The sequence below is a fragment of the Cornus florida genome, unplaced genomic scaffold (assembly GCF_030987335.1).
Source record: "Cornus florida cultivar Cherokee Brave unplaced genomic scaffold, ASM3098733v1 CherokeeBrave_3.0.0_Hap2_Chr07, whole genome shotgun sequence".
In the NCBI taxonomy this organism is placed as follows: domain Eukaryota; kingdom Viridiplantae; phylum Streptophyta; class Magnoliopsida; order Cornales; family Cornaceae; genus Cornus; species Cornus florida.
The window spans coordinates 71,283,509-71,300,730 of NW_026775577.1; the positions used below are offsets into that span (position 1 = coordinate 71,283,509).

A 17,222-nucleotide genomic window follows, 5' to 3' on the forward strand; every position below is an offset into this window, starting at 1 on the left:
ATTTGTATCAAAAAATACCTAAAGCATACGTTAAGAGTCAGTGATTAAAAGAGAAAAGAATTATAGAAGGTTAATCACGCAACACTATTTTAGTTATATGCTTTATTGTCTTAATACATTCCATAAAAATATGTATAGTTTCTTTCTTTTCTTTTTTTTTCACCATTATACCACATACCATAATAAAAGTGTCTTGAGTCATTGAATTGGAATAAAAAATGATAAATCTTTCGACCAATTCAATGGTTGGGAGGATTGAGAATGGCCTCACGAAACTAATTCATGACGCACAAAGATCTTGATTCAAATCTTTTATCATCAAATTTATTTCACATCTAGGGCCCATGAAGACCGCACTAATGTGCACAATGTCTTGCATGGAATGCACCAATACTACTAGAGACCTCCATTTTTTCTTTTCTTTTTTTTTGTTTGGCTTGCTTCCTTTATTTAAAGAGAAAGTAGATTGCAATGCTACTACGTCTTCACTGAGCTTCCGGTGATGGAGAAGAGCAGATCATTTCCAGATCACTCATTTTCCTACGCAGAAGTACGGCTAGATTTCGAGGACCGAACCAAATCGTACAGTTTCAACGGTCCCAACGACAACCCGGAGGTCAAGAGGAGGAAGAGGGTGGCATCCTATAACATGTATGCCATGGAAGGTAAGCTCAAATCATCATTTAGGAACAGCTTCAAGTGGATCAAGAGCAAGTTCACTGATACCTACTATGATTCCTCCTGATGCGTACATGTCTTATGTGTTGTTGGATGATAAGAGGGCCTGTCAAGTGTGTTTTTGATATTAAACTTATATGTTTTGGTGTTGAATTTGTACACTGGTTTTGGCTTTAACTTCTTAGCCTCCTTTTGATTGTGATAAATAAACCCTGTTCATAGTTTGGTTACAAGAAAATAATTATTAGTGCTATCTTTACTCTGGATGACAGGAGAGAAATTAATCCCAAGTTTGTCAACAAAACAAATTTTTATACTGTCCTTTAGTTTTCTGTCCGATAAAAATAGAAAACTATTTTCAGAAAATTAAACCAATATCATGTTGGCATTATTGATTTAACAAATACTAAACTTTCCAATTAAGCACCATCTGTTTGTGTGTTTCATAGTTAAGAAGTGCACGAATCGGGTATTGTCCCAATGGGGATTGAACTCTCATTGGGATAATACGGAAGTAAGTTTGTGTACCCCTTCTCAAATCCTGCAATGACGGAAATAGCATATACTATACATTGAAACTAGATGCTCGGTTGTGCATACAGACAAGCACACGAGGCAAAAACATTGTGCAGTCATGTCACCAGCCACCAACTACTTCAACTAGTAATGTCAAACTCAAGGTTCCATTATAAGATTGAATTTATAAAGAACTCACTTAAAAAAATACCCTTGGGCCATCCTATTGTTTAGTGAGTGTTTAGTGAGCAGAGCTATACCAGAACCAACTACCTATAGAGATAATTATATAAAACTGTATAAAATAATCTGATAAGTTTCTGCAGGAACTTTCATGAGAAAACTAGCCAGATCAGTGTCAAGCAACACCAACCCAATACTGTGACAAAACTGATTCCTTTATTTATATATAGCTCTGTTTATTGAAGTAGTGAAAGAGTGACACAAAGAGATGCAACTCATGAAGCATGAAATGCCAGAGCAAAATGGGGCACCATTTGACATGGACTAGTTGTCTTCCAATCCAAAGAGTTTTGATATCTTTTCCAGATCAAGTTTTCGGAAATCAACGGTGGAGACGGACCTCCGGTTGAGAGTCAATCTGTTCTCATTCATGTTGATGTGGCTTGTAGTATCTCTTATAGAGGCCAGTAAGATGGGGAAGTTCTTGATGTTCTTTGAAGCATTTGGATGTGCCTCGGTTCTTGCAGATCGGTTTCGGTTAGAATGAAAAGCTGGGGATGGGGTGGGAGGTGTGCTTTCCTCATTCCTGCTTGGTTTTCTACTGGAGGCAGTGCTGCTTGCACTGTGACCCAACTCTTGGCTGTGCAAGTTTAGCTCTTCATTCTTCTCCTACCAAAAGAAGGGGAGAAAAATATATCTATGAGCTATATTTTCTACTAGAACATATAATAAGATACAATCTTTATAAAAAAGAAGGGAAAAAAGGGTAGGTGTCACTGAATTCAGCATTGTTCAAAATACATAGATATAATTATGATCAATCTGGACACAGTACTTATCAGCAGCAGTGATTAGTTGAAGTATATTTGGAATCACTTTCAAGGATAATAGCAATATTGTTATAAAATGACCCCCAATCTGGAAAATGACCCACAAATTTATATGTAAAGTTGACCATGGAAGATAACATTTATGCTTCATCTGGTAAGAGGGAGGATGAGAGGAGGAGGGAAAAGAGGATGGAGGGATGAGTCATCCCTCTTGGCTCACCATTTTGCTTCCATTCAAAAGTGGGAGGAAGAAGAGATAGGAAAATAAAAATTTGTTAGATAAATTTGAAAGACGTCCTTACCTCATTTTAATGTATTAATTTACATATTTAAAGGTATATTAGTAAAATATCAATAGCTTCTATTTCTTTCCCTTCCATCCAACCAACCTTCCATCCATGGAGCATTAGTATATTTGAAGCAGATAGTTTGACGAATAATTACTTCAAAGTACACAGGGCCTACAAATACCTGAAGAAGCGCTTTAAGTGAAGATGAAAGTGTAATGTCACATAAATGGTTCTCTTCTAATCTTAATAATAGCCTTTTTGAGTTTTTCTAAAAAAAAAAAAAAATGAAAGGCTACTTGCTGTTTTATGAGATCGCTGCAACTCCAAAATGCTTAAAATTATGACGTTTATCATCATCTAGGAACTTGACTAAAAATTTGTTGTAAAATGTATTACATTTATATTGCAATGATTAAATCTCAAAGTTTTTTCTGAATATAAGCAAAAGACACCATCATCCAATCAAAAACCAGATTGTTTCATAAACTTGCAACCATAGTGAACCCAACTAAAATAAAAGTACTTTCGTATGAAGTGCATTGCTTTATGCAACTCAGAAAATTCAAGTTGTGGTTTACCTCTTTCATTGATGTAGAAGCATCTTTCGCTTGTTCAGTAGCTGAGTCCTTTCTTTCATGATGTTCACGAGTTTTTTGAGACCGTTCCTTTGTTTTTAAAGTCCTTCTCCTATGAGACAGAAAAAGGCGAATCAGCTAATTCAATAACAATGCATCTGCACATCCCGTGGAAATTTCTCCCCTTAACTGAGTTTTACAAATCACTAAAACTAGACCATTTTGATTCCAGAGGTATATAAATAATATTTTTGTTGTACTTGACATTGTTCAAAGTATTAGCCTACAGAATTCCATTACATTTCTTTCTTCTAAGGCTCAAAGTTTTCACTGTCATTTGCCTAAGGCGTCATTTTCATAATGGCTCCACTTAGAGAATTAAATTTTCCTTCAAACACCATGGACATCGCGATGGATCAATTCAATTGCCATGGAACACCAAAAGACACCTTTGTTAAGGCATTCGTACAATATCATTTTTCCTAGTATCTTATCATCATGATTTTACTAAAAAACTTCAGAGTTGAGAATTTATATCTGCATTGTTAATGTTTAGGTTTCTTAGAAAACAAATGACCTTACATCCTAATCATTCTCTACTTGCATTTTTTGTCACTATACAAAAAGTTTCAAATTCACAAACTCCATGACGGACGTTGCATTCGGTTTTGGGAAGATCTCTGGTGTGGGGATCAGTCACTTTCTCGTACTTTCCAAGATTATATAGTATTGCTATTAATAAACACGCCTACATAGTCGACTGCTATCGGCTTGATAGCAGTGGGATTATATGGGATGTGCATTTTCGGCGCTCTTTTCAGGATTGGGAGATGGACGAGGTATGTGTTTTTTTGGATCTTCTGTATCGACAGGAGGGCGTTGGCAGAGGTAATGATGTTTTAAGTTGGGTTCCCTCTTCTCATGGTCGTTTCGAAGTTAGATCTTTGTTCTTATGTTTGTCAAATTTTGTTAATCGAGACTTCCCGTGGAAAACTATTTGGCGGTCTATGACTCCAACTAGGGTGGCTTTCTTTGTTTGGACTGCTGTGTGGGGAAAGATTCTGACAATTGATAATTTGAGGAAAAGGGGCAATTGTATAGTTAATCGCTGTTGTCTATGCAACGATGATGAGGAGTCCGTTAATCACCTCCTTTTGCATTGCCCTATGGCAATTGATTGTTGGAATCTTATTGTTGGGTTGTTTGGCATGTGTTGGGTTATGCCACGATCTACTAAGGAATTGATTCATGTTTGGAGAGGTTGTCGAGTGAGAAGAGACATTCGCGATTTCTGGAGAATTGTACCACATTGCGTATGGTGGTGCATTTGGAAGGAGAGAAACAGCAGAATGTTCGAAGGAAAAGAGTTGCCTACGGAAACGGTCAAACTTTACATTCTTCGTTCTCTCTTCAATTATGTGAAGAGGAGCTTTTGTTCTTCTTCATATGATTTAATTACTTTTTTGGATACTTTGGGGCCTTAGTTCCGGTTCCACTTTTGTAATTGGGACGCGTTCCCCTCTTGAACGCCTTTTTTTTTTTTTTATGTTATTTTTACTTATCAAAAAAAAATAAAAAACAAACTAGATCCCAATAGACGTCTTACCAGTCATACTATTTTTCACACCCACAAATCATATCTAGTAAATTATTCTCTAGTTATCGAGAATACAAGGGAGAAGTAAATGGACTTGGGACCTATTTCCGTGCTATGTCATATATGTGTTGAACTGGATAAAAGGTTGTGCATTTTGCTTTACTCTAGATTTACAATTAAGTGGATTTTGCATTCTTGTAGAACAAAATGTAGTGTTCTAAACTTTATCTTCAGTCTCTTGACAACTAAACAGAGTAATATCTTTATGATCATGAAATAGTACTACTTATCAACTTTTGATTGAAAATGAAACCACATTCTGAAGACAACATACTTCTTACGGTCATTCATTTGAGTTGGATCATCCTCCTCTTTGTTCATTGCAGGTAGACCAGAAAGGTCGCACGCTAATGGACTTGAAATAAAGAACTGTAAGCAGGAAGAGTTACTTAGAATTATAACAAAACACATAGCATATAAATGGGATAGAAATAAGAAAACAAAAGAGATGAGAAGAAAACTTCTTTAACACGATTTTACATTATATGCAGTTTTATAAATTATTTGTTAGATAAATTCAACTTTTGAACCCGTCATAGTTCAATTGAAAGGTTTATATTTTTTTTACCTACACAGCGTTTATGTAAGATATTGGTCTGAACTTCTGCTAAGTTTGAGAGACAAAAAGGCACTAAAGTCTGTCATCTTGGGATTTCCTTGAAACACCAGTTGACTGACATTACAATGAACAGATAGAACTACGACACATTGAGAAGCTGACAATGTCCTTTATGTTGGTTTCACAACTACTAATATTTCTAGTCTGAGAAATCACAGTATCATGTTAGATTTACCCCTCTCTATATATACACACACACACGTATTTCTTACTGATGAAAAATTAATGACTGAAATATACCTGTGAGTTAGACATAGACCAAACTAGGGAAGACATAAATAACGATCTAAAGATGAAAAGTCTGTGTATCTGGATCTAAAGGGATACTACTATTTAAATTTTTTCTTTTTTTGGGAAGGGTAAGCAAACTCACACACCCATGCCTCCACTGACCACTGAGGCTCGAACCCCCAACCTCTCTCCTTTGGGCAGGTGGGTTTGTACCAGCTGGGCTAATGCCCATTTGGTTACACTACATTTAAATTGATAATGAAGTTCACTTCGGTTGTATATATGAATTTTAGTGTGTTGCTTTCTTTGCCTTCTCTTCTTCTCTCTTTTTTATTTCCCCCTGAAAAAACATTGTTCATGCAACCATTGGTTTCTCTAAAAAGATTAGATTTATTATGTAAGCAGGCACCAGAAATTCTAAATTTCATATCTTTTGACCCTTTCTAAATGTTTAACGTAGCACTAACTATTAATAAAAAGTAGTTCCCGTTTGAACTCACATCAGTTTGGAGAGCAGAAGCAGCAGTGCCACGATATGCTGGGTCCAGAGCTAGAAGTGTGGTCAAGAGACCAAATGAAGAGGAAGGAAAATTTGTAAAGGCTTCTTGAAAACTGGGTTTATACTGTTGTGGTGGTCGGAAGGTTGTTGGTGGCTTCATTTTTTTCCAGTAATCCTCTGAGGGTGAACCACAAAGTTTGAAAATCCTATGAAGTTGCTCAACCTGAAAGGAAAAGAAAAAGAGCTTATAAACTTAGTAAACCGCCACTATATGTCACTGCATGCATATCCTAACAGAAGCCGAAAGAACAGTTTTGGAATGCAAAAATATATATGTATATTATGACATTTTGTTTTCCAAAATATTGCACACTGATGCTCAGGATGCAAGAGGTGTTTTCATTTCTTTCTTTTTATACATATGAAGGAACAAAATTCGATGTCATTAAAGAGAGTATGTTTATAAATCAATATCAAGCACTTACCAAAAAAATCAAGCTCAATGATTTTTGTATATTTGGCTTGGAGAAGGAGTACTTTTTAAAAACCACAAGGTAACAAAATATACCCTCTTTTTTTTTGGCAATAAAAATTGTAGTCATTCCAAATGTTGTTAAAGTAACAGTAATGAAATCTTTGTTATTCGTGTCTAAACAGCATTTAGTACCAAAAGAGTTTTACCTCTGTCCTACCAGGCATAATTGGCCTTCCCATAAACATCTCAGCCAGAAGGCATCCCGCACTCCAAAGATCAATACCAACTCCATAATCTGTAGAACCTAAAAGCAGCTCTGGAGCTCTATACCAGAGTGTTACAACTCGGCTTGTGAGAGGGCGTTTTTGTTTAGGCTGAAAATAATTTGCAAGCCCAAAATCTGCTATCTTTAACATCCCACTATTGTCTATCAGCAAGTTGGATCCTTTTATGTCCCTATGTAAAATTCCCCTTGCATGGCAGTGTTGGAGACCTGAAAGCAGCTGCTGCATATAGCACTTGACCTGCATTCAGTAAAAGAATATCAATTTCACAAAATTCTATGTATTCTAAAGATCCTTAAAGTGTAACCTCTTCTTATGTTTGCTTATTTGACAAATTTGTCCATTATTCAACAGTTCACAAATCATTAACAATCAAGGTTAGCAATGATGACAACATATGCTTCTGTTGGCAACAGCGGAAGCATAAGGAACATGCAGATCCAACAAAAGCAACTAAAAGCAATCACACGCAAACACAAGATATAAAGTGGTTTGGCCAAAACCCACCTACACCCACGGATGAGAAGAGATTCCACTATGATTTGTGGATGTATTACAACAGTAGAGTACCAACACCACGTACATGCATTTTTACCATGTACCTCTCCACAAGTCTATCTCCTCGCTACCAATGAACCTTGGTGTTTTCCCTACCCTACAAACCCACAAACTACGTCTACCCATCAACTCCTTCAAGGGACTGCAGCTCTCTCAATCTCATTAGTCTCAACCCATAACCTAGGCATCTATTTATAGAGAGCTCTAAACCCAATTCCTTGTTGGACAAATATTACAATTTCTTGGAGCCCAAGACTTGTCTAAAAATAAATTACCTAATAAAATACACTTTAAAATAGATACCTAATTATACGAGGAATTAGAAACACAAGTCCCAACAATCACTACCTTGACTCAAATTCCATCCGGTCTATCATCGCTTCCCACATCATTGATCAAGACAATTTATTGCAGCCCTTTAATATAGACAATCCTCCTGCAAAACTGTGACTGCCACACTACACATTGCTCGATCAGTCAAACCTCCAAAGTTCCTCGTATTTTCTGGATCTCCTTCACCTTCGGCTTTGATATCAATTTGTTAGGGTCAGCGAAAGCATAAGGAACATGAAGATCCAATGAAAGCAATTAAAAGCAATCACACAAACGCAAGATATAAAGTGGTTCGGTATCTATCTATGAGAAGAGATTCCACTATGATTCGTAGAGATATTACAACAGTACAAACCAACACCACGTACATGCCTTTTTACTATGTACCACTCCACAAATCTATCTCCTCGTTACTAGTGACCCTCGGTGTTTTTCCTACCCTACCAACCCACAAACTACCTCTACCCATCAACTCCCTCGTGAGACTGTACCTCTCTCAACCTCATAAGTCTCAATCCATAATCTAGGCATCTAATTATAGAGTTCTAATCACAATTCCTTGTTGGATAAGGATTACAATTTCTTAGAGCCCAAGACTTGTCTAACAAGAAATTACCTAATAAAATACAACTTTAAAATAAAAACCTAATTAAACTAGGAATTTGAGATACAAGACCCCACAGCTTCTTTATCAATTAAATTTCATTTAATACTCCTGATTCTTCCTTCTTCTTTTCTTTCAATTCTTTCTTATGGGGTAAGGATTGGAACCCTAGGCTCTAATATAAAGTTAGCGCAAGGTCTGTGACCTAGACCTAGAGGTTGGGTGAATAGGTCATAATCCTTGAAATCTTGTATTTATACTTCAACCATTTGGCCATGGTTCAAGATTTGGTATCTTACTTGGCAAAGAACAGGTCCTAATTGTTTCTTTAACTAATTTGAACAACTTTATGATTTTTAATTTAAATTACTAGAATTTCAAATTCAAATTGAAACTAAGGAATAAAATCGATTAATTCAATCATGCTAATCAATCATTCATTCGAAGAATAAAGTTAAAAGCATGAATAAGGATACCGAGATTTTTAAGTGGAATACCTAACCGGAAGACAGGACATAGTCTAAGAAAATCAAATCCACTATGAGAAAGAGATTCACACTAAGTTAAAAATTCCCAACACTAGATTCCCTAGTTACCTAGAGGAGGTGAATAGGTATTGATTTTAACTAATTTGAACAACTTTTTAAATTCTGAACTAAATTACCTGAATTTTGAATTAAAATTGAAATTAAGTAATGAAATCCAATCAGTCATCCATTCTAAGAATAATAAATAAAAGTAATAAGAAAAATGAATAAGGACATCAAGATTCTTATGTGAAAAACGCAACCAAAAAAAACTACGGGAACTAGTCCAGGAAGACTAAATCAACTATGAGAAAGAGTTTGACACCAGGTTAATGTTGTAAATAACAAAATATAAGTGAAGAAACCCCAAGGGGTTGGCCTAGTGGAAAAGACTTAGGCCCTGGAGCCTCATGAAGCTTCAGGTCTCAAATTCGATTCCTCCTAGGTGCGAGCAATGGCCATGACCGCAGACATAGTCCAAGCCTTATCCAATCCGTGTGTTATTTTTTTTTTGGGGGGGGGGGGGGGGGGGCCAGTTATCCAAAAAAAAAAAAAAAAAGTGAAGAAAAAAATGACAGATATTATGTGGTTCAACCACTAGTGATGTAGAACTACTGGCTCACGAGTATATGAGCATACAGGATCACTGCAAATCAGGGAGGCTAAAAAGGTAAGGAGAGATATACAAGTATAGAAGAAAAGGAAATAAGGAAAAGTCAACAATAGAAAAAGGAAAAGTTGAAAATAAGCAACAAGATTGGTGTAGTTGCCAACAATAGACAGCTTGATTGAAGAATTATTCTCCATTACAAGATTTAATGAGGATTATGCTCCACCGAAATCTAAGCAGATACCTCTTTGGATTCCCCTTTAGTAATATTTTATGGAGTGTAATAAGTGTCCTTATTTTAATAAGTGGTGTGGTTTATTTTTTTTTTTTTGACTTGCCTATATAAAGGCAAGAGATATAAGTTTGTATGCAGACAATTATCTATACAATTTCAAATTTTCTCACTTGTGAGTATATTTCTTTTGGATTCGGGGGTTTTAATTCTGTTTTTATTATTTCCGCTACGTTAACTAGGGCCTACATCCACGGCACAAAGAACCCAAAGGGCTACATCACTTTTATAATACTTTCTCAAATCATACACAATACAATGGTGGAGGCTCTTCTATATAGAAGAAGAAATGATGAGAATGGAAAGCGATAGAAAATAGAAAACAAAGAGGATTTTTCTCTACTGATTCTTCTAGTAATAGTAATTCTCCAATAATAGGAAACAACATCAGGAGGATTTTCCTCCACTGATTCCTCCGTTAAATCTTCAATAATTCCCCTTAAGTTAGAGCATGAATGCCCAACTTACCATTAAGATGATGAGTAGCAGCAAGTGCAAATGATGAAGAGAGAAGAGAGAAGGCGATGAATAATGCCGAACACACCGGCATCCCAAACAAGTCAACAAAAACTGCCAGAGACACGGCAAAGGCGAAGAACAATGCTACCGAACTAATGTAGTGCAAATGGAATAGGACTTTCTGTTGACTTTAAGATATAATCAAATCAAGAGTAAAGTATAAGAAGAAAAAGAAAAAGAAAAAGAGAAGAAAGAGGATGAGAGAAAAAGAGAGACAGACGGGAAAAGAGAGAAAGAATAAAAGAGAGAAAGAATGAAAGAATACTTCCATCCTTCCATCACATTCTATTTATACTAATAAGTTTTAGAAATTACACATAAGCCCCAATATAAGTAATAACAAATAAGCCCCTGACAACACTTTCTTCAAACAGTTGAAGATCCTAAGAAGACTAGACTGAGATCGCACTAATAGGGGCATCATTGTTTATTGGGTTTAAGTCATTTAGTTAAGTTGTAAATTTGTCTTAATTATCTGTTTAATGTTTTCCTAAAGCTTTAGTTGGGATATTTTTGTCATTTCGCTTCTATTTAATGAGTCATGTGCCTATTAAAGTATTAAGTGAGTCATGTGACCACTTTAAGGTTGTTTTGTCAATTTTGACATCTTTTATTATGCTGGACAAAATAGTAGCCGTTAGATTATATTTATAAGAAGGGTTAGGATTAAATCTTTGCTAGGGCATCCCTTGGGCTTATAAAAGGGTTGTTCCAAGTTGTATTCAGCAGCTTTTGACGTATTTTCAATATAATCAGCCTGCTACAGAAGCCTTTTACCTCTCCCTTTATTTGGGATTGAGTGGTGGGTGTTTAACCTATTTTTCTAGCTTGAATTAGCTCTTTGTTTTCCCTTCTTCAGATTTATTTTCTCTCTTTCATAGCTGATTGCATTAGTTGGCATCAGAGCTAGTTCTGGTCCGGTGGTTTTGTGTAGGGTTATCGGATATCTCTCTTAGGTTTTGCAACATGCCACCAAGAAGAAGAAACCCGCTTCGCAGACCAGCCGTTCGTCCTCATCAGAATGCAGCAGTTGATCAACAAGTGCTTGCCGTGATAGAACATCTAAGAAGTCAAATTGAAGCTTTAGCCCTGTGCGTTACACACACCCCAACCCCTTCTCAAGATGGCGTCGAATCTGAGGAGGAGGACAATCTGGAAGAGGATTTTATTAATCCTTTTTCTGGAAACGCAGCACGCAGACCAGCACCTCTTCCATATTTTTTTTTTTTGAAAAAGGATTAATAAAATCCAGCACCTCTTCCATTTGAAGAAAGGAGTTGGATGGTGGCTTTAAGGTGAAAAATCCAGAATTTGTACGGTATCTTGGAGGAGGAGAAGAACAACCACAAGAAGAGGCTATTTATGATAAGGATGACGAATCCAATGAGAACACTTTCCTCAATCATGAGGAGCCACGGTTGGAAAGTTTCTATCATGATTCCGAGAATGATTCAACAATTGATGAGTCATGGTTGTTCAGAACATCGACAACCATAGAACAATTTGTTGACTGGAGTAAGCCTCAAATTTTTTATGAAGAACCACACATTGAATCCATGGATTGGGATCAATTAGTGATCTTTGGTAAGGAAGCTACAAAAGAAGAATCTCAAAAAGAAGGAAGCTATGAGAATGTGGCGGTAATAAGAGCAATGGACAACAATGAAGTGTTTAATCTTTCATCAACGAAAGTTTTGCAAGAATATAAGTCTGATCATTGGTTGGTGTTTGAAGATTCGAGTACTAAAAATGGTTTTACTTTTATGATATGATTTGTGGTGAATTCTTGGAACGCACTACAATTGCTAGGTGATTGGTGGAAGAAAAATTAAAGTTAATTAAACTTCTATTGCAGGATACGTGTTGAACCGAGTTTTGCGAATCTACTCAATTTCAAAGAAAATCCAGCAAAATTCATGATGATTATGCAATGTGTTATTTGTTAGTATAAGAAGATTATTGGATTTTAATCGAGTTCGGAAAAGAAGAAAGAAGAGATGGAACGCCATGCTCATATTTTTTATTGATGGTGGAAATTTGTTTCTAACTCGAGGACGAATTTTCTCTCACCTGGAGGGACTGATGCATTGCAAGTGGAATAGGACTTTCTTTAAACAATTGAAGATCCTAAGAAGACTAGACTAAGATTGCACTAATAGGGGCATCATTGTTTATTGGGTTTAACTCATTTAGTTAAGTCATAAATTTGTCTTAATTATCTGTTTAATGTTTGCCTTAAGCTTTAGTTAGGATATTTTTGTCATTTCGCTTCTATTTAATGAGTCATGTGCCTATTATGCTGGACAAAATAGTAGTCGTTAGATTATATTTATAAGAAGAGTTAAGATTAAATCCTTGCTAGGGCATCCCTTGGGCCTTATAAAAGGGTTGTTCCAAGTTATAATCAGCCTGCTACAGCAGCCTTTTACCTCTCCCTTTATTTGGGATTAAGTGGTGGGTGTTTAAGCTATTTTTCTAGCTTGAATTAGCATTTTGTTTTCCCTTCTTCAGAATTATTTTCTTTCTTTCATAGCTGATTGCATAACGAACAGACAGGCAGCCCAAACAAGTCAATAAAAACAACCAGAGACATGGCAAAGGCGAAGATAATGCTACCGAACACACCGGCAGCTCAAACAAGTAAATACAAACTGCCGGAGACACGACAAAGGCGAAGAACAATGCTATCGAACACACCGATAGCCCAAACAAGTCACAAATAGCACCCGAGAAACCCTTAGCAACCTTTGAGATGCTAAGGGAATTCCACAAAATAGGTGTCCAAACCTAGGAAGAGAAATTGGACTCTAATACCATGTTGTAAATAACAAAATATAAGTGAATAAAGAAGCGAAATAAGTAAAACACACAGATATTATGTGGTTCAGCCACTAGAGCCTACATCCACGGCACAAAGAGCCCAAAGGGCTACATCACTTTTATAATACTCTCTCAACTCATACACAATGCAGTGGTGGAGGCTCTTCTATATAGAGAAGAAATGATGAGAATGGAAAGAGACAGAAAATTGGAAACAAAGAGGATTTTCTCCATTGATTCCTCTACTAGCAGTAAATCTTCAATAATAGGAAACAACATCAATTACTGGAGGATTTTCTCTACTGATTCCTCCGTTAAATATTCAATAGTTAATGGTACCCAAAACCAAAACCCCTAGTTACCTCTTGACACTGATTGATGCACCAAACTCTCCTAACACAATCTACTTCTCCAACCAATGATTTAATCTTCAATAATCTGTTGTCCACCCCAATCTCACTTTAATTGAATGATTGTTGGTATTAAACGCGCTGGAATCAGCTCCAAAGTGAATACGATGTCAATACACTCATGTAACACTTACCAAACTAATGCAATTGATGAATGCTAAAAGAAAAATTATGAATGCAATCAAATTTTGCTCAAAAGCTTTCAAAAAATGTCTCTGCATATTCTCTATGTATAATATTTACTCTATGGTAGTGTATTTATAGGACAAATCAATGTTTTATAGAGTAGCATTTTTAGTGTTTAAAGCTGAAAAGGAAAAATGGGAAAACACTATCTCGAACGGTTCGATGATGAAGAGACATGTCTATTGATCGACATGACTCCAATAGACCTCGATGGTCTATACTAACAAACTACTAGTAATAAAAATAATAATAAATAAATAAATAAAAAAGAAAAGGTAGTTTCCAAAACACCTATTATCAGTTAGGATTTTTCAAATAAATCATGACATCTAAAAACCCTGATTTATGAATGCATGAACCCTAAATGCATAGAAGTGTCGATTTACCGTTATACCCTTGGTGTAGAAGATTATGCTTTTACCTAATTTAAGCTTGAATTCCTTCTTCGACCATGACCAAGGGGTAACTAACAAAAACTAATTTTAAAATTCTAACAGAACTAAAAATTAAAAATAAAATTACAATCTATAGTTTAGATTCACGAAATATGCCAACCTAAGTCCTATTGACCTAACACTTTCATTTTTAGACTTTTAAAATGCAATTTATCTTGAGCAATTTTGGGCTATCAAATTTTAAAATAAAGCTAATTGCTGCTGGAAAAAATATACTTCAATAGTGCACAGAGAAGACAATCCAACCTGCGGTTCAGTAAGCCTCCCGTCTGGACGACAGATGACTCTGGTCAAGTCTGACAGCATGAAATCGAAAACCAAATAAAGACTATATTGCATTCTTGAGGTGGCAAGTCCTTCAAGTTTAATGATATTGGGATGATCTAGCTGCCGTAGTATGACAATCTCTCTTGCCATAAATTTCACACTTTCGGGCTCTGATGTGTCAAACCGAACCTTCTTTAAGGCAACAATTTTTCCGGTGTCTTTGTCTCGAGCTTTATACACATTGCTATATGTTCCCTGACCAACCTGCAAAACACAACACCATAGCCAATTCAAATGTATCACTTCCTCAGAGAAATAAACCCAACAAAACACAAAAGCAATGAACATAAATTCCTTAGACTACGATTTTCCTAAGATCAGGTACTAAATCATACTTAAATATGCTAGTTATAAATAAAATTTGATATAATATTTATATATAAGTAGTCTCAGTTTATCTTTATACAAAGGAAAAATTGATTAAATTTACCAAATTTTATGAAGCATGTTAATTTTTGAAGGGAAAAATAGAATCATACATACTTTGTTTCAGGGAAAATCAATTCCTTGGGCACCACACACAAAACAAGAATAGATATGAACAATGAAAACTACAACAATGACATCCTTCCCCACAATGAAGTAAGTGTGTAAACACCTTCTGCCCATCTTTTTGTTGAATTAAAAATCTCATAAAAGAAAGGAAACAAACAAATTTTGGAAAAAGGTTGTCAATAAAGCCAGAGAAAGCACTGCAATTGGAATAAACCAATTTCATGTATATGGCTAATCCTCCAAAAAAAAATGCACACACACAAACTGACACACACAAACATATATATAAATAAAGAGGGCATATTTTTCATACATACCTTAGCAAGCTTATCATATGAATCAGCACTCTTTGGAACCAAACCAGCTAAAACCTCTTTAGGGATGTTATCAACTAGCCATTTAGGCCACCCATCAACCAGCTCATCTGCACCAATTTTCTTCATCCCAATCCTTCGCGAGAAATTCCCACCTTTACTTTCCCTCTCTCCTTCTCTATCAATCTTCTTCTCTCCACCATCACCACCACCACCACCACCACCACCACCACCCACATCATTATTATCCCCTTCGCGCCGAGATAACTTGCCGGAATCCCTCTCAGGCTGCTTATGGCCAATGGGTCTCCCTCCACTACTTCCTTTAACATACCCATTATCCAATTTCAGTTTCTCAAGCCCCCGAGGCGGCGTGTAGGTCGCTCCCTTACCGTGAACACACCCCATTGATTCACTGCAGCCAATCTATGAATGTTCTTAACGTTTTGCAGGGAATTCAAGTGTGGATGACAGCAAGGTAACATATCATTGAGAGAATGGTCAGATGATAGTACTACTCGTACTAGTAGTGAATTGGGCATTTTGATTGAAATGTAATCATGTGTGGAAAAAAGAAGAACAAGAAGACAGGTGATGTGGCCGTCCTTTGGACGGCATGAGTGAGGAATTAATGCTATATATATATATAAATATAGATACAGATATGAGAGAGAGAGGGGGGTTGTCATTGTCAGGGCTCCGCTATCTCCGCCGCAAGGAAGGAGAAAAGATTGAGGAAAGGTGGTATCCATTATCAATGAGCTGGGGCTGTTTTCTCAAGAGGAAGTCTTTGTATTGTTTGGACAGAGGGATTTATTTATTTGGAAGTTAGCCCCTAACGCCAGTTTTAGTTTTGGCGGGTAGGACTCCCTCACTCATACTTCCGTGCCCACCCACTGCAAGGGTACGGTTCTTTCTAGGGTTAGCACAAAAAATCTATTGGAGTCTGATTCTGGTTCCCATTCCATAATAAAAACCTTTAATAAAATAAAAAAATTTATTAGTAGTACTAATGTATAGTTATTATTAATTGTAATTTTGTATAAAATATTGAATTTGGCCCCCGCAAATATTTTTCAGAATTCTATTAACAGTAATTATTCATGGTTATTAATAATAATTTTGTATAAAAAAATTAAAGTTGAAACAGTAATTATTTATGGTTATTATTAATAATTTTGTATAAGAATATAAAAGTTGACCTCCCAAAATTTTATAAAGTTCTCATTTTTGCTTACTTATCTATGAAAATTAAATATGATTTATGAAATAAATTATTTACTACTCATTTGAACCTTTTGATCTTGCCTTTAAAAAATTAAACTTAATAATAGAAGTGTTTATTATTTTGTAAGTCTATATATATATATATATAAGTTATAGTGATCTCTTGTTTCCATAGAGTAAGAAAATTCATCTATACTTTTTATAGTAATCTAATGTTCACATTCCAAACCCACTTATATAATTTCATTTTAATACAAAACCACTATTCTTATTTTTAATTTCCAAATTTAATATTTACCAATACTATTAATTATAATAATAAATGATAATTACCAAAACATAAAATAAAATAAAATAAAATAACCTCTTCATCTCTCAAAATCACCTCTCTCTCAAGCAAGAACTACAAAATAATTAATGATTAGTACATTATTGTCTCTGTCGAATTTTGGAACAAACATTATTCTTCCTATCTATTTTTTTTTCTTCTAATTTAGTTATATGCGTGATAAAAGTTCTTCTTTATGGGTTTTGAAAAGTTATGTTGCACTAGATTGAAAACATGAGACGATCATAATTCACACAAAAGTGAAAAAAAATAATAATACAATAAAAATAATTCACACAAAAGAAAAACTAAGAAAAAAAAAAAAAAAAAAAAAAAAACTACAGATTATAAATTGATATAAAAACTTAATAAAAATTCAT

General features: G+C 35.4%; 1 protein-coding gene across 1 annotated transcript; it reads right to left on the bottom strand.

Annotated features, from left to right (window-relative positions):
* Positions 1-1,352: 1,352 nt before the first annotated feature.
* LOC132267295 (probable serine/threonine-protein kinase At1g54610) lies at positions 1,353-16,169 on the bottom strand. Its single transcript, XM_059768430.1, has 7 exons — positions 15,291-16,169; positions 14,398-14,682; positions 6,760-7,077; positions 6,080-6,301; positions 5,004-5,098; positions 3,076-3,184; positions 1,353-2,046 (listed from the first exon to the last, which is right to left on the bottom strand). The coding sequence occupies exons 1-7, from the start codon at positions 15,693-15,695 to the stop codon at positions 1,702-1,704; spliced, it is 1,779 nt and encodes a 592-aa protein (XP_059624413.1). The 5' UTR covers positions 15,696-16,169; the 3' UTR covers positions 1,353-1,701.
* Positions 16,170-17,222: the final 1,053 nt, after the last annotated feature.